Source organism: Thunnus maccoyii, chromosome 22, assembly GCF_910596095.1.
Source record: "Thunnus maccoyii chromosome 22, fThuMac1.1, whole genome shotgun sequence".
In the NCBI taxonomy this organism is placed as follows: Eukaryota; Metazoa; Chordata; class Actinopteri; order Scombriformes; family Scombridae; genus Thunnus; species Thunnus maccoyii.
Window position 1 is genome coordinate 26536658 of NC_056554.1, and position 27499 is coordinate 26564156.

General features: G+C 43.4%; 1 protein-coding gene and 1 long non-coding RNA gene across 2 annotated transcripts; one reads left to right on the plus strand and one right to left on the minus strand.

The window, feature by feature from the left end:
* LOC121889808 lies at positions 1-760 on the plus strand. Its single transcript, XR_006093628.1, has 3 exons — positions 1-238; positions 530-676; positions 733-760. It is a non-coding gene; the product is annotated as an uncharacterized LOC121889808 (long non-coding RNA).
* Positions 742-27194, minus strand: ctc1 (CTS telomere maintenance complex component 1). The gene is made up of 26 exons (XM_042401619.1): positions 27154-27194; positions 26661-26882; positions 26045-26159; positions 24582-24681; positions 24268-24490; positions 23918-24150; positions 23701-23830; positions 23150-23434; positions 22949-23071; positions 21180-21409; positions 20061-20205; positions 19236-19438; positions 18998-19161; positions 18801-18915; positions 16827-17271; positions 16644-16733; positions 15486-15623; positions 14264-14310; positions 13391-13485; positions 11994-12129; positions 11695-11763; positions 11426-11585; positions 7967-8022; positions 7579-7735; positions 1317-1437; positions 742-849 (listed from the first exon to the last, which is right to left on the minus strand). The coding sequence occupies exons 2-26, from the start codon at positions 26709-26711 to the stop codon at positions 758-760; spliced, it is 3723 nt and encodes a 1240-aa protein (XP_042257553.1). The 5' UTR covers positions 26712-26882; positions 27154-27194; the 3' UTR covers positions 742-757.
* Positions 27195-27499: the final 305 nt, after the last annotated feature.

Genomic DNA, 27499 nt, shown 5'->3' on the forward strand with positions numbered 1-27499 from the left:
GAAGCTGTGGTGTAAAAGAACAAACAGAAACAGACTTCAGGAGAACAAAATGAAGATTTAATAACTTAAATCAAGATATTTAACATTTAATTTAAATAGAACATCATCATTCTGCAACACTGAATATTAAACTGTTTCACTCAGAGGGTTAAACTCTTCTGTAAACAATTAATTACATTCAAAAATCTCTTCATCAGTCAGTGATGATGGGCAGACAGGTGAGGTCAGGTGAGGTCAGGTGAGGTCAGGTGAGGTCAGGTGAGGTCAGTCAGTGTTGATGTGCAGACAGGTGAGGTGAGGTCAGGTGAGGTGAGACAGGTGTGGACAGGTGAGATCAGGTGAGGTCAGGTGAGGTCAGGTGAGGACAGGTAAGGACAGGTGAGGTCAGGTGAGGTCAGTCAGTGTTGATGTGCAGACAGGTAAGGTGAGGTCAGGTGAGGTGAGACAGGTGTGGACAGGTGAGATCAGGTGAGGTCAGGTAAGGTCAGGTAAGGACAGGTGAGGTCAGTCAGTGTTGATGTGCAGACAGGTAAGGACAGGTGAGGACGGGTGAGATCAGGTGAGGTCGGGTGAGGTCAGGTGAGGTCAGTCAGTGTTGATGTGCAGACAGGTGAGGTCAGGTGAGGTCAGTCAGTGTTGATGTGCAGACAGGTGAGGTCAGGTGAGGACAGGTGAGGTCAGGTGAGGTCGGGTGAGGTCGGGTGAGGTCAGTCAGTGTTGATGTGCAGACAGGTGAGACAGGTGAGGTCAGGTGAGGTCAGTCAGTGTTGATGTGCAGACAGGTGAGCTGTAGAGGACGACTCATCCTGGTCATGAAGTCTCTGTCTCCTCGACTGAATCTCCTCATCTCTGAAACAAACAGACTGAATGTCTTCAACGTCCGACATCATCATCACAGTTTATAAAGACGTGTCGTTTCAACACAGAGTGAATCCATGAGTGTGTGTGTTTTAATTGTTTCTTTATTGCTGTATGTTTGTTGTTATACCTCAGAGGAAGTTGTGTTAATATGTGTTGTCATGTGTTTATCATGTGCTGCTTCAATGGGCCCTGAGTCTGTTTCCATAGAAACTAATATCTGTGTTGAACTCTGACCTTTGCTATAATCAGATCTTCCTGCTGTATGCAGGAGATTCTGTAGGTTGACTTTATATAAACAGCAGACAGCCAATAAGACTCCTATAAAAACTTCTGTACCGTCCAATGAGACTGTTCCTCTTGACCTCAGCGTTGGACAGTTTATACAAATACTGTCACAATAACATTCAACTACATCAGTGTGTTGTTGTTGCAGGTGAGTTACACGTCACTGTTACCTTCTGGTCTCTGATTGGTGTGTTTCCTGCAGGTGAGAGAGAGCGAGCGACACACAGTATCACTGCTGCACACACACAACAGGTAGAGCAGGAGGGAGTCATCAGAGTCAGAGTCACACACCTGAGAGAGAGAGACAGGTAAATATATACACCTGAGAGAGAGAGACAGGTAAAAATATACACCTGAGAGAGAGAGACAGGTAAAAATATACACCTGAGAGAGAGACAGGTAAAAATATACACCTGAGAGAGAGAGACAGGTAAAAATATACACCTGAGAGAGAGACAGGTAAAAATATACACCTGAGAGAGAGAGACAGGTAAATATATACACCTGAGAGAGAGAGACAGGTAAATATATACACCTGAGAGAGAGAGACAGCTAAATATATACACCTGAGAGAGAGAGACAGCTAAATATATACACCTGAGAGAGAGAGACAGCTAAATATATACACCTGAGAGAGAGAGACAGGTAAATACATACACCTGAGAGAGAGAGACAGGTAAATACATACACCTGAGAGAGAGAGACAGGTAAAAATATACACCTGAGAGAGAGAGACAGGTAAAAATATACACCTGAGAGAGAGAGACAGGTAAATATATACACCTGAGAGAGAGAGACAGGTAAAAATATACCCCTGAGAGAGAGACAGGTAAATATATACACCTGAGAGAGAGAGACAGGTAAATACATACACCTGAGAGAGAGACAGGTAAATACATACACCTGAGAGAGAGAGAGACAGGTAAATATATACACCCGAGAGAGAGAGAGACAGGTAAATATATACACCTGAGAGAGAGACAGGTAAAAATATACACCTGAGAGAGAGAGACAGGTAAAAATATACACCTGAGAGAGAGAGAGACAGGTAAATATATACACCTTATTTTTCTTATTTTTCTATTATTTTGATGGTTTCCAGGAAATTATCTGGCCTGTTGTTGTTGCTAGCTTTAAAAGAAGTGTACGCTCTAGATGTCGGGGGCGAGCTCCGTTGTTTTCCCTGTTTTGTAAACTGCAGCATGTTGGAGAATAAATATTCTCGGTTTGAAAGACGCCCGTTTTGGTTATTGAAAAGAATCTTCCACTACACAACATTTTGGTGTCAAAACCCGGGAAAGTCAAGAAAATTAAGAGACTTTGAACTTCGAAGTTTGAAGCTAATGATAGCTAATGCTAACAACAGAAATGGCCAGTCATGTCACCAGTTCAACAGACTGTTAAGCTGCCCAAGTTAGTGATAGAGAAATATGGTGGAGAGATAAGCCAGTGGCAAGAATTCTGGTCTCAATATGAAACAGCCATTCATAACAATGATACCCTGTAAGAAAGAGAAGTTCACCAACCTGAAATCCTATTTGACTGGAGCAGCAGTGAGAGCTGTGGCGGGACTTACTATGACTGCTTTGGAAGAAAGGAAATGGTAGTCAGCGCACACATGTCCAAATTACTGAACCTGACGCCTGTGAAAAGATCTGCGGATATCGTAGCTCTCAGGCACCTGTACGATGAATGTGAAATACAGATCCGTCCAGAATCTTTAGAGGTTCACAGTGACACATACGGCTGCCTGCTATGCTCAGTACTACTGCAGCTCATACCAGATGACACATGCAAGTCAGACCCCAGCGGTGAATGGAAAAAGCTTGAACTCATCCAGTTCCTGCAAAATGAAGTCCAAAGCAGAGAGAGAGCACTTCAGCTTACCAGACCAGGTAATACTCGAAGAGACATTCTGCCAAGTAATAGATCCTTCAGTAAACCAGCATCCGTCAGTGAAAACAGACCTAGAAAATGGACTCTGCCCTCAGCAGCTGCATGGCACACAGTGAGTACTGTTCCTCAGACATGTATATTGTGACAGTGCTAACTGTAAACCAGAACATTGTCCAGACAATTCTGTGGCTGCTCGCAAGGAGAAACTGAGAAAATTGGGAAGATGCTATGTGTGCCTAGGCCCAAAACACAAGGGTTAAGGGTGTTTCATGTGCCTTGTGTAGTTGCAGACATCACCAGTCAGTTTGTGATCAAAGTGAAGCAAAGCCAGACGCTGACGGTGGCAGTACAGACACTGTGGTGTCCTCTGCGTCCAGAACAGTGAAGCTGAAATCTGATGTCCAGAGCACAGTACTGCTCCAGACAGTAAAGGTGTGGACAGAGGGCCCAACAGGGAGAAAAATAGTGCGCTGTCTGTTAGATAGAGGCAGCCAGAGAAGCTTCATTAATGAGGGTGTGGTGAAAGTGCTAAGACCAGCAGTGGTGAGGCAAGAGACACTGCATCTACACATCTTTGGATCCACTACTCCTGTAAAAGCACAGCGCAACGTTGTGAGGGTATCACTGGAGAGTGTGTGGATTGAAGCAGTGGAAACTCCTCAAGTGTGCTGCTGTAACAAAGGTCCCTGGTTTACCCATCCAAGAGGAGTTAAAGAGAAATGGCGGCTTGTTGATCTTCCACTAGAAGATGCTGATGATCCAGAATTGTCAGGAGCAGACTATTACTGGCAAGTGGTGTCAGGCAATGTCTAGAGGATAACAGAGACACTAGTAGCCATAGAAAGCATCTTTGGATGAGCTTTGCAAGGGCCACTCTCAACATCCAGTGTAACAACACCACTTGCATGCACATCAGTTTAGGTGAGGACACCCAGATCTCAAAACAGCTGCACGCCTGTTGGGAGGTGGAGTCACTAGGCATTGTTAGTGAGCAAAGTCACAGCCCAGCAGAAGCAGAGGCTCTTCAGAGCTTCGAACAGATTACAACACACAAAGATGGCCACGAAGTGCCTCGTTTCCTTTGTTCTCCCTGAGACAAAGGAACAGTGCCAAAATGCTGCTCACAACCTCCATTTCCAGTGATGCATTACAAATTTCGCACCTAGGTGCTAAACAGGAAACGGACTCATTGGCAGAGACGCTCCTGCACAGAGGAGGGTCATGATGACACAGCCGTGACATCACCACCCCTTTAAAACCGAATGCCAGAGAAACATTGCACTCCATGTCGACTGAGCTAGGGGGAACTTCTATCCCTCTGTGAGTCAGCTTGACTAACGGAGGCAACACCGTGCACGTGTTTTCCCCCACCGATCAGAAGTCTCTCCCCTCGCCGGATGAGACGAGACTTTACCGTGTTCACCTGATCACCATCCCAGGATCCAAGAGAGACCGCTGCTGCATCCAGCATCCTCACCTCCTGCAGAGGGAAGAAACAGAGTTTCTTCAAGAAGACACAGAACTTCTCTGCCCCGCTCTTCTTCAACTGGGTCTACTGCTGTTTTCTCCGCCACTGAGGACCAGCTTGCTGTAAAACCTTTGCCGACAGCGGGAGGACGGCCACCGTCAGCACTGAACTGAGGAACAGAGCCGGACCGAAAGATGGACTGAACACACACTCTGCTCGCTTTCTGAAGCGACCAAGTCCATTTGCTCTGCTTTACTCTGAGGAGTATTTAAAGTTTGCTGCCTGTTAGTTGTGTTCATCACGCTAGACTGTTTTGTGTTTGTCCCGCTGGGGACTACTGCTGTGTTTGTGCCACCGTGAAGGAGAAAGTAAGTTGCTTTGTTGATCAGAAACCAGACAACGTTACAGACTGCCGTCCATACGCACGCTGTCTGTGGACAAAGGAACCGCTTTCCCTCCTCTTTCCTCTCTCTCTTTTGATTAACACACACATACACGCAACGACATCTTCTTACACATCTGATGTTCAGATAACGTCAGATAAATCGCTGCTCTATTCGCTGTTATCCGCCATCAGACACGTGTGTTTTAAGTGCAAGACGCCGATCACCAGACGGCACCAGAATGTGAATATTAATATCTCTCAGATATTAATATTCTAGGTGAATTCTTTTATGAGACTACCTTGTTTGGTTAGTGGTCCCGGTCTCTGGGTGGTGCCCCGTAAGTGTTAATTCATATCAATAATTCTATTCATTTTTATCATTAATGAATTATCTCTGATAATTATTAATTATTGTTAATGACCAACGGTGCTCCTCACAGATCTGACAGTTGTGTCCCCCATGTGAGGTTCTTCAACAGTTGGTGCCCGAATTATTGATTGATATTAATAATCTTTAGATTTCATATTTCATATTTATCCATAATAATTATGAATTATTACTAATAACCAAACGCACCCCTACCCATCCCGACACCGCTACCAAGTTGAGTTACCATGGCGACCTGACAGATCAGATCTTCCAGACAACTTCAGAGTTCCTCAAGAGGAAACTAAAAATGGATGCAACACTGTACTCAATAACTGTGGACAGAAAATGAAGCGGAGCATGTCAATGAAACAGACACTGATGGAAATGTCCTGAAGGTGTTAGAGTTAGTGTGGAGACCAGAGAGGGATGACTTTGTGTTTGATCTGAAGGGACTATTAGACATGTTGAAGGACAAAGAAAACACAAAGAGAAATGTGCTGCAGACATCAGCTCGTATCTTTGATCCTATTGGTTTCCTGACTCGGTTCACCATACGTGTAAAGTGTCTGTTCAAGAACTGTGGGAGAGGAGAATCAGCTGGGATGAACAGTTCCCTCCAGACTTGGCTGAAAAATGGGATCAATGGTGTGCAGAGCTGCCGAAGCTCCACCTGGTGGCCATTCCCAGATGGTACCAAAGTGAGATTCATCCAAACTCAAAGACAATCAAGCTCCATGTTTACTGTGATGCGAGTGAAAAGGCATACAGTGCTGTTGCCTATCTGCAAGGACAGAACAGTGGAGGAGAAGTTGTCACAAGCTTTGAGGCATCCAGGTCAAAAGTGGCCCCATTAAAGAAAATGACCTTACCATGTTTGGAGCTGATGGGCGCACTGATTGGAGCAAGGTTAGGAAAAGGTTAGGAAACAACCTTCAACCTTCTCAAGTCACTGAACATGGAAAGAAAACAGCTTAACATGTGGACAGATTCAACGATTGTTCTTCACTGGAAACACAGCACAGCACAAAGGTGGAGGCCATTCGTGGCAAACAGAGTGACTGAAATACAAAGTCTCACAAATGCAGACTCTCACTGCAGCAGCAAAACCAATCCTTCTGATCTACCAGCCAGAGACCGGAGCATCCAAACCCTCATCCGGATCCAGCTGTGGTGGAGCTGGACCTGCTTCGCTGTCACTGACTCAATGCAGAGAGCGTTGATGAGGACTGTGTTGCAGATGAGGTGAACACTGAGCTCAGGTCTAAATTTCAGGCTGTAGTACAGTTTACCAGCACCGAACAAGCTGAGCCACTATTAGACTTAGACAAGTACAGCAGGATGAAAACAGTGCTGAGAAGAACTGCCTGGGTGAAAAGGTTCATAGCTAATACTCGCTCTAGTGAAAGGATCGGGAGAGCAGAGGTGCTCAGAGCAGCACAAGTGTATTGGGTGAATTATATTTAACAATGAGACCAATCAGTTAAACAAACTCCAAACATGCCTTAAGGACATAAAGACCTGGATGACCTGCAGTTTTCTGCTACTAAACTCAGATAAAACTGAAGTTATTGTGTTTGGCCCTAAACACCTTAGAAACACATTATCTAATGATAAAGCTGCTCTGGATGGCATTACCCTGGCCTCCAGCACCACCGTAAGGAATCTGGGAGTTATCTTTGATCAGGATATGTCCTTTAACTCCCACATAAATCAAATCTCAAGGACTGCCTTTTTTCACTTACGTAATATCACAAAAATCACATCCTGTCCCTAAAAGATGCAGAAAAACTAGTTCACACATTTGTTACTTCTAGGCTGGATTATTGCAATTCCTTATTATCAGGCTGCTCTAACAAGTCTCTAAAGACTCTCCAGCTGTATGTTAAAACATGTCAAACACACTATTTACAGTATTTACAGTTTATTTAGTTATAACGTTTACGGTAAAATGTACCTGTCATGATAAACCTGTATAAGGTAATTATTCCATGTTTATATGGAGAATACACTATGAATGCCTTGTTTCCAGTTAAAGGGAAATGGTTTTATTTTGAAGGAAATTATCTGGCCTGTTGTTGTCGCTAGTTTATGAAAAAAGAAAACATGTACGCTCAAGATGTCTGGTGCGAACTTCTTTGTTTTCCCTTTTTTGTAAGCTGCAGCATGTTGGAGGATGATAAATATTCTCGGTTTGAAAGACGCCTGTTCTGATTAATGAAGAGAAGCTTCCACTACACAACAGAGACACACACACACACACACACACACACACACACACACACAGGGTTAATGATCTCTACAGGTGTGACTCACCAGGCTCCGCCCCCGGGGATACACTCTGATGTGACCTCTGACCTTCAGCGCCCTCTGAAGCCCCTCCCACTGAGAATCAGCCAATCCCAGCAGAGGACGAACCAGAGCTCCTGAGAACCAGACGTGAGCCTCACCTGTCCCGTCATCAATCACCAGCCTGATCAATACACAGAGATCAATCACCAGCCTGATCAATACACAGAGATCAATCACCAGGCTGATCAATACACAGAGATCAATAACCAGCCTGATAAATACACAGAGATCAATCACCAGCCTGATCAATACACAGAGATCAATCACCAGCCTGATCAATACACAGAGAGATTGATACACAGAAACACGTACATACAGAGAGCAGTTTAAAGAATAAACAGAAGAGTCTTACTTTGCTTTAGACTGAAACACTGCAGAGTTTGACCGACACTGAGAGCTGCAACAAGACTGAAGACACCTCAATTATTATTATTATCATTATTATTAATACTATTATCATTATTATTATTAATATTATTATTATTATTATTGAATGTATTATTTGAATTATTATTAAGAAATTATAAGTTAGTATATAGTGTGTATACCTGTGTGTGTATATAGTGTGTATACCTGTGTGTGTATATATAGTGTGTATACCTGTGTGTGTATATATAGTGTGTATACCTGTGTGTGTATATAGTGTGTATACCTGTGTGTGTATATAGTGTGTGTATACCTGTGTGTGTTTATAGTGTGTATACCTGTGTGTGAATAGTGTGTATACCTGTGTGTGTATATAGTGTGTATACCTGTGTGTATATAGTGTGTGTACCTGTGTGTATATAGTGTGTATACCTGTGTGTGTATATAGTGTGTATACCTGTGTGTGTTTATAGTGTGTATACCTGTGTGTGTATATAGTGTGTATACCTGTGTGTGTATATAGTGTGTGTACCTGCGTATATATATAGTGTGTATACCTGTGTGTATATATTGTGTTTACCTGTGTGTATATAGTGTGTGTACCTGTGTGTATATAGTGTGTATATAGTGTGTGTACCTGTGTGTGTATACCTGTGTGTGTATATAGTGTGTATACCTGTGTGTGTATAGTGTGTGTACCTGTGTGTATATAGTGTGTGTACCTGTGTGTATATAGTGTGTATACCTGTGTGTATATAGTGTGTGTACCTGTGTGTGTATACCTGTGTGTGTATATAGTGTGTATACCTGTGTGTGTATAGTGTGTGTACCTGTGTGTGTATACCTGTGTGTGTATACCTGTGTGTGTATATAGTGTGTATACCTGTGTGTGTATAGTGTGTATACCTGTGTGTGTATACCTGTGTGTGTATATAGTGTGTGTACCTGCGTATATATATAGTGTGTATACCTGTGTGTATATAGTGTGTGTACCTGTGTGTATATAGTGTGTATACCTGTGTGTGTATACCTGTGTGTGTATATAGTGTGTATACCTGTGTGTGTTTATAGTGTGTATACCTGTGTGTGTATATAGTGTGTATACCTGTGTGTGTATACCTGTGTGTGTATATAGTGTGTATACCTGTGTGTGTATATAGTGTGTATACCTGTGTGTGTTTATAGTGTGTATACCTGTGTGTGTATATAGTGTGTATACCTGTGTGTGTATATAGTGTGTATACCTGTGTGTGTATATAGTGTGTATACCTGTGTGTGTATATAGTGTGTGTACCTGTGTGTGTTTATAGTGTATATACCTGTGTGTATATATAGTGTGTATAGCTGTGTGTGTATATAGTGTGTATACCTGTGTGTGTTTATAGTGTGTATACCTGTGTGTGTATAGTGTGTATACCTGTGTGTGTTTATAGTGTGTATACCTGTGTGTATATATAGTGTGTATACCTGTGTGTGTATATAGTGTGTATACCTGTGTGTGTATACCTGTGTGTGTATATAGTGTGTATACCTGTGTGTGTATATAGTGTGTGTACCTGCGTATATATATAGTGTGTATACCTGTGTGTATATAGTGTGTGTACCTGTGTGTATATAGTGTGTATACCTGTGTGTGTATACCTGTGTGTGTATATAGTGTGTATACCTGTGTGTGTTTATAGTGTGTATACCTGTGTGTGTATACCTGTGTGTGTATATAGTGTGTATACCTGTGTGTGTATATAGTGTGTGTACCTGCGTATATATATAGTGTGTATACCTGTGTGTATATAGTGTGTGTACCTGTGTGTATATAGTGTGTGTACCTGTGTGTATATAGTGTGTATACCTGTGTGTATATAGTGTGTGTACCTGTGTGTGTATACCTGTGTGTGTATGTAGTGTGTATACCTGTGTGTGTATAGTGTGTGTACCTGTGTGTATATAGTGTGTGTACCTGTGTGTATATAGTGTGTATACCTGTGTGTATATAGTGTGTGCACCTGTGTGTGTATACCTGTGTGTGTATATAGTGTGTATACCTGTGTGTGTATAGTGTGTGTACCTGTGTGTGTATACCTGTGTGTGTATATAGTGTGTATACCTGTGTGTGTATAGTGTGTATACCTGTGTGTGTATACCTGTGTGTGTATATAGTGTGTATACCTGTGTGTGTATATAGTGTGTGTACCTGCGTATATATATAGTGTGTATACCTGTTTGTATATAGTGTGTGTACCTGTGTGTATATAGTGTGTATACCTGTGTGTGTATACCTGTGTGTGTTTATAGTGTGTATACCTGTGTGTGTATATAGTGTGTATACCTGTGTGTGTATACCTGTGTGTGTATATAGTGTGTATACCTGTGTGTGTATATAGTGTGTATACCTGTGTGTGTATACAGTGTGTATACCTGTGTGTGTTTATAGTGTGTATACCTGTGTGTGTATAGTGTGTGTACCTGTGTGTGTTTATAGTGTATATACCTGTGTGTATATATAGTGTGTATACCTGTGTGTGTATATAGTGTGTATACCTGTGTGTGTATATAGTGTGTATACCTGTGTGTGTTTATAGTGTGTATACCTGTGTGTGTATAGTGTGTATACCTGTGTGTGTATATAGTGTGTATACCTGTGTGTGTATATAGTGTGTGTACCTGCGTATATATATAGTGTGTATACCTGTGTGTATATAGTGTGTATACCTGTGTGTACCTGTGTGTATATAGTGTGTATACCTGTGTGTGTTTATAGTGTGTATACCTGTGTGTGTATAGTGTGTATACCTGTGTGTGTATATAGTGTGTATACCTGTGTGTGTATATAGTGTGTGTACCTGCGTATATATATAGTGTGTATACCTGTGTGTATATAGTGTGTATACCTGTGTGTACCTGTGTGTATATAGTGTGTGTACCTGTGTGTATATAGTGTGTATACCTGTGTGTATATAGTGTGTGTACCTGTGTGTATATAGTGTGTATACCTGTGTGTATATAGTGTGTGTACCTGTGTGTATATAGTGTGTATACCTGTGTGTGTATAGTGTGTATACCTGTGTGTGTTTATAGTGTGTATACCTGTGTGTGTATATAGTGTGTGTACCTGTGTGTATATAGTGTGTATACCTGTGTGTGTATAGTGTGTATACCTGTGTGTGTATAGTGTGTATACCTGTGTGTGTTTATAGTGTGTATACCTGTGTGTGTATATAGTGTGTGTACCTGTGTGTATATAGTGTGTATACCTGTGTGTGTATAGTGTGTATACCTGTGTGTGTTTATAGTGTGTATACCTTTGTGTGTATATAGTGTGTGTACCTGCGTATATATAGTGTGTGTACCTCTGTGTATATAGTGTGTGTACCTGTGTGTGTATATAGTGTGTGTACCTGTGTGTGTATATAGTGTGTGTACCTGTGTGTGTATGTAGTGTGTGTACCTGTGTGTAGACACTGCCACACAGTGAGCAGCTCCACTGCAGCTGCAGGAACAGGAAACAGACCAGGTGACCTTTGACCTGACCCACAGTGCACCTGTGCTCCCTGCTCAGAGCCCACAGACCCAGATGCATCATGGGAGCAGGAGGAGGCCGGGCATAGCTGACAGAAACACACACACACAAATACACAACAGTGAATACACAAGTCACAGTTGACTGATCAATAATCATGGATCTGAGTTTTACTTCTGATCAATCAGTCAGGTTACCTCGTATCTCCCAGTGTGATGACAGTTACTGAGCTGACAGGTAAAAACCTGCAGTACACACTTCCTGACCTGAAACACACACACACACACACACACACACGCACACACACACAAACACACACAAACACACAATGCATCATGTCAGTGAGGTTCCTGACTAACATAGAAGTACAGGTGTGTGCGTGTGTGTGTGTGTGTGTGTGTGTGTGCATTTATATGTGTGTGTGTGTGTGTGTATTTATATGTGTGTGTGTGTGTATTTATATGTGTGTGTGTGTGTGTGTGTGTGTGTGTGTTACCTGGACAGTCTCCTCTGGAAAGCAGACAGCAGGAGTGTGTTGCCAGGCAACAGGCCAGGTGGGTAGGGGGTGTAGCTCAAGTCCAGGTACACCTGGAGACTCCTCCCACTTTGGTCACACACTGTGAGACGCACACCTGCACGCACACACACACACACACACACACATACACACACACGTTAGTGGCTGTTTACTGCCACATGTTCTAGTTTGTTCAACTACAGGAACTTTCTGCAGGTACTTAGAACCTTCTGCTGTTTGTTTGTTTGTTTGTTTGTTTACAACCAGCTGTGCGTGCGGAGCTCTACAGGACAGTTCCAGCCTCTAGCGAGGCCGGCACCTTCTTGCTTTGCTAAACCTTTGATTTATTTAACTCTACAACTCGTCACCGTGCACTATCCAAACACAACCACCGACGTCACTGACTAACACACCTCACACACAAACTTACCTTGCAGTTTATGTTCTTTGTTACAATAAATGACTCATATTTATCATGGGTCAGTTCCTCTACCTGCGTTTATACTGGAGGAACCAGGGTCTAAATTAAGTTCCAGAGAGTCTGTTTTATCCCCCAAAAACTCCCTGCTGGGGGGGTTTACTGTCCAAAAGTACAGGAAGTTTGGGGGCGGGGTTTGCAGGGATAATCGTTGCTGATTGGTCAAACACACACAGTGCAGCTGCTTCAATATGTGCACCGCTTCATTCATAAAACAAGAGAGAACTCGTATCGATTTAGGACCAGTTCAGGACCAGGAGGGGACATTTCTCTTTGTTTGATAACATTAAAAGTAAAGTAAAGTTAGACTCTGCTGTCGGCTTCCTGACTCGTTTTAAAAAAAGAGAGAGAAATAGAGACGAGGGAGGGAGGCGGTAGGGAAAACAAAGCAGTGAAAGAGAGAAATAAAACTTATTTTCTGATTGTTTCATGTTGTTATGTTCTAAAGAAGAAACCATGAAACACTCAGCTGATGATTTACTGTGGATCACATCCAACTCATCAGCAGGAAATACAAACAACAGGACAGAACGATCTGCAGGATCCACCTGCTTCCCCAGGACAGGAAACACAAACAGAGACTTAAAGATCCAAGTTTAGTTCCTCTGAGTCCAAAATACCTGCAACAGAGCTGGTCTCACCTGTGTGTGTGTGTGTCACCTGTGTGTGTGTGTGTGTGTCTCACCTGTGTGTGTGTGTGTGTGTGTGTGTGTGTGTGTGTCTCACCTGTGTGTGTGTGTGTGTGTGTCTCACCTGTGTGTGTGTGTGTGTGTGTCTCACCTGTGTGTGTGTGTGTGTGTGTGTGTGTGTCATCTGTGTGTGTGTGTGTGTGTGTGTGTCACCTGTGTGTGTGTGTGTGTGTGTGTGTCTCACCTGTGTGTGTGTGTGTGTGTCTCACCTGTGTGTGTGTGTGTGTGTCCAGAGTTGCTCGTCCTGTCAGTCAGACTGATCCTCTCAGACACCAAACCCTGAAAACACACCAAGTCTGCTGAGCTACACACACACACACACACACACAGACATACACACACAGACACACACACACAGACATACACACACACACACACACACAGACATACACACACACACACACAGACACAGACACACACACACACACACACACACACACACACACACACACACACAGACATACACACACACAGACAGTTATTGATGATGTCAGACTGACGTGATCAGAAACATTTTGTGTGTAAAACATGAAAGTGTCGACATGTTAAACGTGTTGTTTATTAAAGCAGATGTTGTTTTAACTGATCAGAATCAATAACAGATATATATAGAAGATCAGAGAAAGAAAATAGAAATAACTGACATTAAATAACATTAAATAGGATTAAATTAATTAGCAATAAATCAGTCAGAAACATGTTCTCTGGATCTACAACAGTTTATAGATCTGTAAAACAACTGCTACACATTATATGTTATTAATTATAGTTTATTATTATTATTATGTGGTATGTTCAGCATTTTATTCCCATACTTTGTGTGATTTAACATGTGTTATTGCAGTAATGTTAGTTTAGCTCCTTTACATGTACAAAGTGTTGATCTGACAATAAATGAGTCTCTCAGCTGACTGACAGAATTTAATTAAACATCTTTTAACGAACTCACCAAAAACAAACAGACAAACTGAACGTTTATCTGCTTATTATTGGATGTAATTTATCAGTTAAGACTGTATGAACAGGTCCAACACGTGTGGAGCAGACGTGTGTCATACGTGTTATAAACACAGAGAGTTTACCTGCAGTCCAGAACCTCAGAGACAGACTGGACTGTGGGCGAGAGAGGCTGAGGACACAGAGAGAGAGAGAGAGTTACCTGTCTGTAGGTGTGTGTGTGTGTGTGTGTTACCTGTCTGTAGGTGTGTGTGTGTAAGTGTGTGTGTTACCTGTCTGTAGGTGTGTGTGTGTAAGTGTGTGTGTTACCTGTCTGTAGGTGTGTGTGTGTAAGTGTGTGTGTTACCTGTCTGTAGGTGTGTGTGTGTGTGTGTGTGTGTTACCTGTCTGTAGGTGTGTGTGTGTAAGTGTGTGTGTTACCTGTCTGTAGGTGTGTGTGTGTAAGTGTGTGTGTTACCTGTCTGTAGGTGTGTGTGTGTGTGTGTGTGTTACCTGTCTGTAGGTGTGTGTGTGTAAGTGTGTGTGTTACCTGTCTGTAGGTGTGTGTGTGTGTGTGTGTGTGTTACCTGTCTGTAGGTGTGTGTGTGTGTTACCTGTCTGTAGGTGTGTGTGTGTGTTACCTGTCTGTAGGTGTGTGTGTGTTACCTGTCTGTAGGTGTGTGTGTGTGTGTGTGTGTTACCTGTCTGTAGGTGTGTGTGTTACCTGTCTGTAGGTGTGTGTGTTACCTGTCTGTAGGTGTGTGTGTGTTACCTGTCTGTAGGTGTGTGTGTGTTACCTGTCTGTAGGTGTGTGTGTGTGTGTGTGTGTGTGTGTTACCTGTCTGTAGGTGTGTGTGTGTAAGTGTGTGTGTTACCTGTCTGTAGGTGTGTGTGTGTGTGTGTGTGTTACCTGTCTGTAGGTGTGTGTGTGTAAGTGTGTGTGTTACCTGTCTGTAGGTGTGTGTGTGTGTGTGTGTGTGTGTGTTACCTGTCTGTAGGTGTGTGTGTGTTACCTGTCTGTAGGTGTGTGTGTGTGTGTGTGTGTTACCTGTCTGTAGGTGTGTGTGTGTGTTACCTGTCTGTAGGTGTGTGTGTGTTACCTGTCTGTAGGTGTGTGTGTGTGTGTGTGTGTTACCTGTCTGTAGGTGTGTGTGTTACCTGTCTGTAGGTGTGTGTGTTACCTGTCTGTAGGTGTGTGTGTGTTACCTGTCTGTAGGTGTGTGTGTGTTACTTGTCTGTAGGTGTGTGTGTGTGTGTGTTACCTGTCTGTAGGTGTGTGTGTTACCTGTCTGTAGGTGTGTGTGTTACCTGTCTATAGGTGTGTGTGTGTTACTTGTCTGTAGGTGTGTGTGTGTGTGTGTGTGTTACCTGTCTGTAGGTGTGCAGTAGCAGTGGGCGTGTCAGTGTGTGGAACCTCCAATCAGAGTTGACCTGCAGGGTGGAGTCAGTGTGCAGCTCCACCCCACTACGCCCAGAAACACCACAGCCAATCAGAACGCTGGGATCCTGATGGACAGACACATGGACCAATCAGCTGTCAGCAGTCTGTCATGTGAACCTCTGTGACATCACTGCTGAGAAAGACACCTGTTGGACAGGTGCTGGTATTACACCTGAGACCTCACTGCTCAGGTTATTTAGAATGACTGATTTAAGAAATAAAAGTGTGCCAGCATTATTTTGAAGTTATTTATTTATTCATTCACTCATTTTGCTCAAGCTGTGAAGACAAAAAGACAATTAAATAAAGTCTAAACCATGAATCCTTCTGCTGTGTTTAAATGTTTACAGTATTAACTGCTTATAGTAACAACATTCACCGCTCTCTTCACCTGTTCTGCTGCCGGGAAAACAAGGAACTCGTCGCTGACAAAAGTCAGAACCTATACATCTGATATTATCCAGTCTAGTGATAATATAACCACACTGATCTGAAGGGCAACACTACTGAACGCTCATTTATTAACAAATAAAGATAAAACCATGAACAGGAACCAGCGCTGCTCTTCACTTCCCCACCCAGACTCATCAAGCTTGCAGGGATTGAACCATCAACCTTCTGGTGATCAGTTCACTCCTCTAACCTTTAGACCATCACTACCTGCCTACAGGTGTGCATTTAATCTGTCATCAGTTTTGTGCCGAGTCGTCTCCTTCACCTTGTTAACTGTAGTTTATATTCTTCATATAGTTTCATCAGCAGGTTTGTTCTGTTCGCTCTAGTTTTCTCTTCTTTTAGTGACATAGTTTCGTCTTTTCTACAATCGACTGTTCTGGGCTGTTTCAACCTCCGTGCACACTGCAGGTTTATTCCAGTCTGGATAGACTGAACGCTGACTAGATGCAGCTAAACTGTGTTAGTGGAACGACTTGATCCTCAAGTGGAAGTTGACGTTAGTTCTAGTCAGACTTCTTCCTGTAGCTGTGTTGATGGAACAGCCCTCTGGTGACCAACGGTGTTGTTACTGTTTGTGTTGTGTTGATGACGTCATCATGTGACATCATCATCACAGGTGGTGCAGTTACCTGTGTGTTGGCAGCAACCAGTCTGTAGAAACATCCAGGATGCAGGAGAGGAAACCACCGAGCTGACGCACCTGACATCACCAGTATCACCTGCACACACACACACACACACACACACACACACACAGGTAACTACACCCTGATCACAGGTGCATCATGGGATGTAACAGGTGTGTTTCTCACCTTGTCGTCCTTCTCCGTCTCTGTCTCTCTGTCTGTCATTGGTCCGTTCTTTGGGTCCCGCCCCCAGCTGACCACTGGACCAATCACAGCAGCTCTGACAGAGAAACACGGCATCAGCCCCGCCTCCTCCTCCTTTAACTCCGCCCCCGTGTTCCTCCAGGCCACGCCCTCCTTCTGCTGCACCCTGATCACCATGGAGACGCAGGGCCGGGAGGCTTTCGTCATGGTAACAGAGGAGGTAGAGTGGGAGGAGTCTGGTTCCTCCTCTTCCTCTCTTCTCCTCTTCCTCCCTGCAGTCTGACCTCCCTCCATCTCTTCTTCTTCTCTCTGTTTCCTCCCTGTGACGTCACCTCCTGACTCCGCCCCCCTCTGTCTCAGCTGTGTTACCATGGCAACAGAAGGACTCAGGATGTGGACGTGGTCCAGAGAAAACTGCAGGTAAACTCTGTCAAACACACAGAAACCATCATGGTGACGACACAGCTGCAGGAGACAATTATCGTCACTATCGATTGATCTGCTGATCACTTTCTCTATTAATCAATGAATCACTTTCTGTATAAAGTGTCAGAAATGGTTTATTATCAGTTTATTATGACGTACAACACAGAAAGCTTCAGATCATCACATCTGAGAAGCTGAAACCAGCAAATATGCAACATTTTTACTTAAAAAGTTACTAAAATTATTATTTCATTTATCAAAATAGTCGGTGATTAATTGTCTGTCGACAGACTAACTGATTAATTGATTAATCGTTGTTGCCTTCTCACATTTCTCAGTGTGTATGTTTATATGATTGTATGTGTATCTTATATGGTCCATAACTTCTCTCTGCTGTGATATGTGGGACTGTCGGATGATCAAGGACATGTTTCTGCAGACATGAGACTAATAATACGAAGCGTTATTTATTTCCAGATGCAGATGTTCCTGTTGTGTCCTTCTGGCAGCTCGGAGAACATCCTCAGTGTTGACTTTACCTCCAAACTCTCAGTCTCTCTGTGTTCCAGCAGTGAGCCCCAACATGAAGGAACACCAGGAGACCCTTCTGTACTCTGTTTAAGGGTTAAGGCTAAAATTAGTGGGTCGTTGTTTGGTTTGCACATGCACGCTCACATGCACGCTCACGATACACAGTCCAACCTGTTTGACTCTATTCCACTGATCTACAGGTGGCTCTAAAGGCAGAGAAGAAGAAGACTGGAACTTAGTAAACACAGAGGTAACCAATGAGGAATTTAAAATACTTTAAAAAATAGTTTTGTAAATGTTTTATGAGGAAGGAAATTTGATTCAACACTTTTGTTCGACCTCCAGGACACACATGATAAGTTTAATAGAATAGAATAGAATAGAATAGAATAGAATAGAATAGCTCTCTATTGTCCACCGGGTGTAAAATTCTTCGGCTCACTGAAACATGAAGACCGTCTACACAGAGAAACAGTCAGTAAAACAAACACAGACACATTAAATCAGTTCATGTCTGCAGAGTTCAGAACACTGACGGCACTTTGGGATGACGGACTTCTTAACTACATGTTTAGTGTTCAGAGTCGCTCTACAGCGCCGCCCGGAGCTCAAAGACTCAAACCGGCTGAACAGAGGACGGCAGCTCCCTGCCGGGAGACTCCTGACCTTCTTCATCTTCATCTTCTTCGTTCCATGAAGAGTTGAATCAGGGACTTTTGGGGTTTACCAACTATTCTGCAGCCATTAACACGATCTTAGAAAGTTTATTCTCAGATCTACAGTTTCAGTGACTGTACTAGGCGGGAAACACGTTCAAACACTCTGAACCAGAGTTTTCTACACTAGCTGTAAAATCTGCTGTTACTGAGTCTACTGAGAAGATTAAGTCGCTCTGAGAGTTTATTGAAAATGTACTTTGTATGTAAACAGAACTTTGTTTACAAGGAAACTCCACACAGGACCTTCAGTCAGCGTCCTCACTAGTACAGAAAGGTGTACCTGCAGTGTTTGTGTGTGATGAACTTGTCCTGGTCCAGGTGTTGGAAGGAGGGGAAATCTGACTGGAGGAATCTCTCTGTTACCATGGTGAAGTGCTGCACACACACCAGACAACCTGTAACACACACACTTGTTTAATCTGCAGTCTAAGAGCTATGAAGTGACCTTTGACCTCTGTGTGTCTGTGTGTGTTGTACCTATCCAGGCGGTGTTGAAGGCTGCCCTCTGACCTCCCTCCTCTTCCTCGCTCGTTTCCGTGACGACACAGGCCACAGCTGCTGTGCTGTCTCTCAGCTGTAATGTGTGTTCAGACGTCTGTGATGGAAGCTCCAACACGCCAACCAGCAGCAGGGGACGCCGTCTGCACACAACACAGTCTTATTGAGCAGTTCAGGGGTTTTAGACACTATCCTGAGGTCAGAGGTCAAAGTGTACCTGAGTGCCTCTCCATGCTGGGGGTCAGAGTTCAGAGTCCTGCAGGACCAGGCCAGAACTGAGTTAATCTGAGAACTGGTCAGACTGGATCCACCAGGAGGCAGCAGAGACCTCAGAGACACTGAAGACCAACATTCTGACTGCAGAGACTCGGTGAGCTCTGATACACTGATGTACTGATGCACTGCAGGGTCAGCACTGTACTGTAGAGACACACAGAGACACTGCAGGGTCAAAACTGTACTGCAGAGACACACAGAGACACTGCAGAGTCAACACTGTACTGTAGAGACACACAGAGACACTGCATGGTCAACACTGTACTGCAGAGACACACAGAGACACTGCAGGATCAACACTGTACTGTAGAGACACACAGAGACACTGCAGGGTCAATGCTGTACTGTAGAGACACTGCAGAGTCAACACTGTACTATAGAGACACTGCAGAGTCAACACTGTACTGTAGAGACACTGCAGAGTCAACGCTGTACTGTAGAGACACACAGAGACACTGCAGAGTCAACACTGTACTGTAGAGACACACAGAGACACTGCAGGATCAACACTGTACTGTAGAGACACTGCAGAGTCAACGCTGTACTGTAGAGACACACAGAGACACTGCAGAGTCAACACTGTACTGTAGAGACACTGCAGGATCAATGCTGTACTGTAGAGACACACGGAGACACTGCAGAGTCAACACTGTACTGTAGAGACACACAGAGACACTGCAGAGTCAACACTGTACTGTAGAGACAAACAGAGACACTGCAGGGTCAGCACTGTACTGTAGAGACAGACTGAAAGGTGTGTGTTTACCTGTGTCAGAGGACAGTTGTGAGGCTCGTCTAGCATCTCAGAGTAGATGTCCCGTTGTCCCTGCCGTCCTCGCCTCCACACACGCTCCATCAGTTTCCATGACAACACACACACACACTGCTGCTTCACGACACTGGGGAGGAGACTGACAGACAGGAGTGAAGGTGAGTCTATGGTGAGTGGATAGAGCCATGATTACCTACAGAAGTCATGTGACATTTATGTGAGAAATGACAATTTGTGCACCATCGCCAGTGTGACTTCCTGTCAGTGTCCACATGTTACATGCTTCTATTGTCTTTCCAAAATATAAAAACAAAACCAATATAACCAATATACATTTATACATTTATGTATGCAGACTTCACACACATGAAACACACCGTATTGGGCTCATTTACATTTAACAATTAACTTGCTGCATTAAAAACATTTCTGGGTTGTGGGCGAGTGAAATAATTTATAAAACATATATCAAATAGCCTGAATCTGAACTCATCCCATATTACAGCAGAACCACAGAGTCCACATGAAAACAAACTGTATAAATGCTGCCAAGACTGATGGTAACCCGGCAACGTACATGGAGATGATGTGTGTATTAAAAGGTTTCATACCAATGTACAGACGTACATAGTAGGCATATTTTTAGATGATAATTTATGATATACGCTGACATCAGTAGACCTTCCTTCCATTTACTCGCCTTACGGCTTCTTACTGGTTTATTACAGATGACATCACATCATCCCAATCCTTTCTTCTCTCCATTGGCTCCCTGTTCGGTTTAGGATTGATTTTAAGATTTTACTGATCACTGTTGAAGCACGTCTGGCTCCAAGCTACATAAAACAAATGATGATCTCATATGAGCCTGGGCGCAGCCTTAGATCCTCACATGGGGTCCTCCCTCAGGTGGGACCCTCCCTCAGGTGGGACCCTCCCTCAGGTGGGACCCTTCCAGCTGTTCCAAAGTTGAGACATAAATCTAAAGGTGACTGAGTTTTTGCCATCAAGGCCTCTCGGCTTCGGAACGACCTGCCTGAGGAGATCTGGCTGCAGAATCACTGACTTCAGGTGTCTTGAGTTCAGGTAACGCGTGTCACACACTGTCCTCACCTGTGTGTGAGCTGGGAGCTCAGGTGGCAGCTCCACAGGTACTCGGACACGCCCATGTTCTTCTCCAGCAGTAACCGTGGTAACGCTCCGTCTCCGGGGCAGCTGGAGTCTGGCGGAGACCCCCCCACCCTGCTGAAGGCGGTGACCCTCAGGGTGGAGCGCAGACAGGTGCAAAGCATGCTGGGAGGAAAGTCAGGACAGGGCCGGTACAGGAAGTGAACATGATAGAGCTGCAGGGAGACAATCAATAAAACTTTATTAACAACTTCACTAGTGAACACAGAGTTAGAGGGAACGAAGGCGTCTGTAGTGAGGATGATGATTGGTTACTCAGACACGCTGATGAAGATTCACTGTAATTAAACTTATGATAAATCAGGAATATTAAGAATAAACTGCTGCTCATATCTGGTGTTTGTTAAATGTTAAATATAAAACCCTGTTAACTACATGTATATGTATGTGTACATGTTAGTACAGTAAACATTTAAATCACTTTTTAATGAAAAAGGTCAAATATTCTCTGTCAGCAGCTTCTCACGTGTGAATATTTATTTATTTTCAGTTTTCCATGATCGTAAACTTAACAAGACAAATCCATTGAATATGTTCACTTGGGCTTCAGGGAATAATGATCAGCATTTTATACACTGATCAATCAATGGATCATTAAAGCAGATAATGACAGTCGTCCAGTGATGGAGTAAACGAGCTGCGATTCATCAGATTATGTAGAAACAGATGATTTCTGAGCAGCTGGTTGGCGATCGAGGTTTATATTAAACCGACTGTGTTTAATTAATGATCAGAATCAGAATCCAACATGATAAACTATAAAACCAGTTCACAGACACATCAGGTGCAGCAGTGGATTGTGGGTATTTCTGAGCTGATGTTAGCATCACCTCAACTGTCAGATATGCAGCAGTCAGTGATCTATAAGTAACAGCTTAAAGTTTAAACTTAAAGTTCATGTACCATTAATAATACTTTACACTGTTACTAAATCATTTCTACATATTGACCGTTAATGTTTCATCGTGTGATTATTGATCTTCAGCAGCGTCTCTCTGTCACACAATAAGACACAAATTAACTATTTAAATCTGTTAATCACTGAAAGAACAGAACCGACACAAAGCAGCAATAAAACAGCTGCGATTTACAGGAGACGCAGCTGTGACGTCATATTGACCTGAAGGAGCCGAGACGCTGAAACACAGAAGAAGAAGAAAAGAGAGGCTTTCGGTTTTTATGATTCAGTCATTTCTATTTTATGAATAAATGTAAGCAGCTGCTGTCGGTGTTTCCACACTTAGTTCTCACATTTATTAATATTAATATTATATCAGCTGACCGATCAATCACCAATTAATAAACACGTTCGATCAGGCCGGTAAAAACCTTCAGCAGATACACCTGCAGCTCCTCGTCTCCTCTGAGGAGCATTAAAGGACCAGAACATCCAGAATGAATGAATGAGTGAATAGATAGATAGATAGATAGATAGATAGATAGATAGATGAATAAATAAATGACTGGATGGATGAATGAATGAATGAATGAATGAATGAATGAATGAATGGATGAATGAATGAATGGATGGATGGATGAATGAATGGATGGATGAATGAATGAACGAATGAATACATAAATGAATGGATGGATGGATGGATGGATCAATGGATACATAAATGAATGAATGAATAAATGATTGAATGGATGAATGAGTGAATAAATGAATGGATGAAAAGCAGAGACCTTCTCACCTCCACAGCGTCTCCTGCTCTCAGCTTCCTGCTCAGCGTCGGCTGATAGGCCAGGCACAGACCCACCGTCCTGTCAATCACGTACAGCCCCGCCCCCTCGCTCACCACCTCAGTCACAGTGCCCTATCAGAGGAGAGGGGCGGGGCTTACAACACAGGTAACATTCTGACAGCCAATCAGAGCGCTGTTTCTCAGTCTTACCTGGTAACTGATGACTCTGGACTCTTTCATCCTGACAGCTGATTGGACGGTGTCTCTCTCTGGCTCCGCCTCCTCCTTCTCATCAGTGTGTGACATCATCACAGGTGGGGGCGTGTCTGCAGGTGTGTGTGTGCGCTCCTGTGTGTGTGCGTGTATCTCAGAACGGTCGCTCACACACAGGATGTTGTTTCCTCTCCAGCCTCGCAGGACACACACACGCAGAGCCGTCACACACACACGCTGACCGACACGCACACACCGAGACCACCACAACCTGCTGCTGTCCTGCACACAGACAGGTAGAGAGACAGACAGGTGAGAGAGACAGACAGGTGAGAGAGACAGACAGGTAGAGACAGACAAGTAGAGAGAAACAGGTGAGAGAGACAGACAGGTGGAGACAGACAAGTAGAGACAGACAGGTAGAGAGACAGACAGGTAGAGAGAGACAGGTGAGAGAGACAGACAGGTAGAGAGACAGACAGGTAGAGACAGACAGGTAGAGACAGACAGGTAGAGAGACAGACAGGTAGAGAGACAGACAGGTGTACCTTAACCAGCACAGGTAGAGTCTGTGATTCGTCCGTCAGTGTGAAGCAGAAGAACGTCGTTCCTGCAACGACCAGCAGAGGACAAACCGACCCCACCTGACCACAGACAGACAGCCGCCGTCCACGAGCCCTGAGAGACAGACAAGTGAGAGACAGACAGTCAGGTGAGAGACAGACAGACAGGTGAGACAGACAGGTCGGAGGTCACATGACTCACCTGTTGTGTAGTAAAGCAGCAGCCTCTCTGATTCCGACCGCTCCGCTAAGCCCCGCCCCTCCTCCAGGACCAGTAGCCAATCCCTGCTCAGGACCAGGAAACAGCAGGACGGGAGAGCCAATCAGCTCCACCCAGCCTCCGGCCTCCTCCTGCCCCGGGGCATTGTGGGGGATGTAGTTCCAGTGAGGGAGGAAGACGGGCTGGTTGAGCCAGAGAGGAGAGGGAGACAGGCTCTGCAGAGAGAGAGACAGGTCAATCAATGTAATCAATATTTGTCTTCTGTCACATGACTCCTCCAGGATCAATATCCTGCTCTCTCTGATCAATATGATTGATCTGATCGGTGTTACCTCACACCTGACGCTGCCGCTGGCATCCGTCAGCCGCCACTCTCCGCCCCGCCCCTCTCTCAGACAGCCAATCAGCAGCAGGTTGACCCGTGGCAGAGCGCGGTGACCTGGCAGAGAAAGCTCCGCCTCCTTCGCCCACGCTCTCTGCTGATTGGTGCTCCAGGACAGGTTACTGACGCAGGCCAGGTGCTGTCGGGAGAGCAGCTCAGAGACACACACTGGCCTGCGGAGGTCAAAGGTCAGAGCAGGAGAGAAATAAAACTACAAAAACACCAAAGAACTACAAATATGATCAGGTGACAGGTGAGTCGTACCTGTAGCTGACAGGTAAACTGTGTGTGACGGACAGGTGCTCCTGAATCTTCTTCACCACACACACGCTCAGCTGAGACGCCACGCCTCCACCTGAAACATCTGCACCGATACCTGATCAATAACCTGATCTATTACCGATCAGCTGTTTCCTTTAATGTGATCAATTATCTGTCAATAAGCTTCATTAGTTTCAGTTCTGATAAAGAATCAGAAACACAAATCAATAAATCGTTGATCTACGGCTGCAACCAACAATATGTTTCAATACTGATCATTAATATTATTAATCGATTAATTGAGTCGATAAAACATCAGTAAAACTTTACTGTCATGTGAGACAAACATCCAGCTGACTGTCTGGTTGATGAATAAAATGGATTTAGGATAAATGGAACTGGTATTGATCATATTATTGATCATTAGAACAACAGCTGCAGGATGTAAATCCGCCTCTGAAGGTTTGATGACAGATGTTTGTCTTTATAAAAACAGATGTTGATTAAATGTCTGCTGGTGTGAAAATAAACAACTGACGACTCCTTTAATTCACTGCATCCACCAAAGATCAATAACTGGAGGCTTATCAATAACGAGATCCATGAAAAGTTTGATGTGGTTTGAAGAAACACGACGACGCTTCCTGGTTTCATTCCTTTCATGTCCTCCTTGATGTGAGACGTTAATGTGACTGAATAACATGAACGATGTTATTATGAGTTTAATCAGACGCTGATGGATGTGGAATACAGCAGTAAAACAGCAGCAGAAGAAGAAGAAGAAGAAGAAAAAGAAGAAGAAGAAGAAGAAGAAGAAGAAGAAGAACAACAACAACAACAACAACAACAACATCCCAGAGACCTCTGAGAGCTGAGATGGACATGTGATAGTGATAGTGTTAGTGTACATGTGATGACCCAGCAGACGACGGCTGTTTGCTGTTTGAGGACAGACGGACTCATTAAACACATTGAGAACAAGCAGGAACCTCCAAGTCTGAAAACTGCAGTTCCTATAGTGGCCACTTGAGGCTCCAATAGCGAATCAATCCCCACAGACCCCCATAGACCCCCATAGACCTCCATAGACCCCCATAGACCTCTATAGACCTCCATAGACCCCCATAGACCTCCATAGACCTCCATAGACCCCCGTAGTAACAATAATAATGAATACATTTGCAGCTGTTCATGTATCAAACACTGGTCCTCTGGTGTCTTTAATGTGTTTGATTTTCTGCTTTTCGTTGTTTTCTATCAGTAAACTGAAGACGTCACCTTCAACTCTGTTAAATGTTTGATGACTAAACGTTCACACGTTTCTGATCGATCAGCAGAAGCTCAGACAGATCAATCAATAATAATTATTGATATGTAAACTAAATGAATAAACACTGAGTCACAGTTTTAACCTGAGGGAACCTTTAATAAGTTTCAACACTCTGGAAGCTGATTGGATGACTGACCTGTCAGTGACGTGTCAGCAGCGGGAGGGGCGGGGCCAGAGGGGGCGGGGCCAGAGAGCTCAGGACACACCTGTTCTCTGATGAAGATGAAGATGTCCTTCAACCAGATGGACTCCTGTTACAGTTTATTATATTAAATATAACTCAGCAGAGAGTAAAACTCAATAACAAGAAGAATATCAGACATTTATCTGTATAACAGTTATAGTTTATTATATTAAATATTATATTAAATATAACTCAGCAGAGACAGTAAAACTCAATAACAAGAAGAATATCTGACATTTATCTGTAATCTCGACTAATAATCCACATTTAGCGGAATAACGAGCTGTTGGAGGATAAAAACTAAGCTGAACTGTAAACAGAGAAACTTCAGACATTTAATTATAATTTAACTTGTTACTAGTCTAACTTGTTGTCGCCAGACGACATCATGTCTGGTTGCGTTCGTGTCGCTGTATCAGTGTCAGTGTTTATCGTTATGTGGGTCAGATGAGAGTCATTGAGAGCAGGAAACAGAGTTTATTCTCCTGCTGTCATGTTTCTGTCACCGCTCACAGCCTGAACATCTTTAACTCTTCTCTGAGCTGCACAAACACACATCTTCGCTCACCGCTTCACTTCCGGGTTTGAACTGCTGCAGCAGCAGCTGCAGGGACTCCATGTCCGCAGGATTCACCTTTTATCACTTATAGAAGATTAAAACGAGTCCAGGCTTTAAACAAACCGCTCCCGCAAAACGCCTTCACGCTTCCTGCTGAGCGACGGTGTCCGGAGAGGCTCAAACCAGGCTGCAGCGCATGCGCAGTGAGCACAAAGCTGTTAGTGAGATTTTCTGCAGAATAGAGGCCAAACAGTGAAGCATTAACCCGAGTTAAACATGGTTAAAGATGGTTAAATCAGGATAAAGATAAGAAACGTGTTTTGTTATTATTCACCGAACCAGTTGGAATAAATATTTAAACATTATTATAAAACTTTATTTTTTAAAACGTGAGGCATCACAGTGACACGAGAGCAAGATAAAGACAGAAACAAGTTAGAAACAAATAAAAAATCAACTAATAATAATAATAATAATAATAACAGAGAAACATGATTCTTACCTCTCTGGACTGACTGCTGCTGAATATATGAACTTTATACAGAAGAAAGAAACACAATAACATTTACACGGTAAATACTTTAGATGTGTGAAAATGATGGAAAAAACAGAACATATGATCAATAATGAGTCTCCAATCACAAGACTGATAAGTTTCTGATAAATGAAGGATTCTAACAGCTAAATATTCCTACTATTTATTTTATACTTTATTGATACATGGTGCTTTGTTTTTTCTTACTGTACTTGTAGTTAATCCTGTTTGACAGATTTATTTAGTTTTGATTTCTGGTTTTTTTTTTGTTTTCTTGTTTGTTCTGTTACTTATTTTTCATTGATATTTGTAA

Excerpts from the sequence above, each read along its gene's own strand:
- ctc1 (XM_042401619.1), bottom strand. The coding sequence starts at position 26,711 with ATGGAGTCCCTGCAGCTGCTGCTGCAGCAGTTCAAACCCGGAAGTGAA. Across the intron at positions 23,831-23,917 it reads GCTGCTTTACTACACAACAG|GGCTCGTGGACGGCGGCTGT; the intron begins GTGAGTCATGTG and ends TCTGTCTCTCAG. Across the intron at positions 21,410-22,948 it reads GAGCAGGAGACGCTGTGGAG|CTCTATCATGTTCACTTCCT; the intron begins GTGAGAAGGTCT and ends GTCTCCCTGCAG.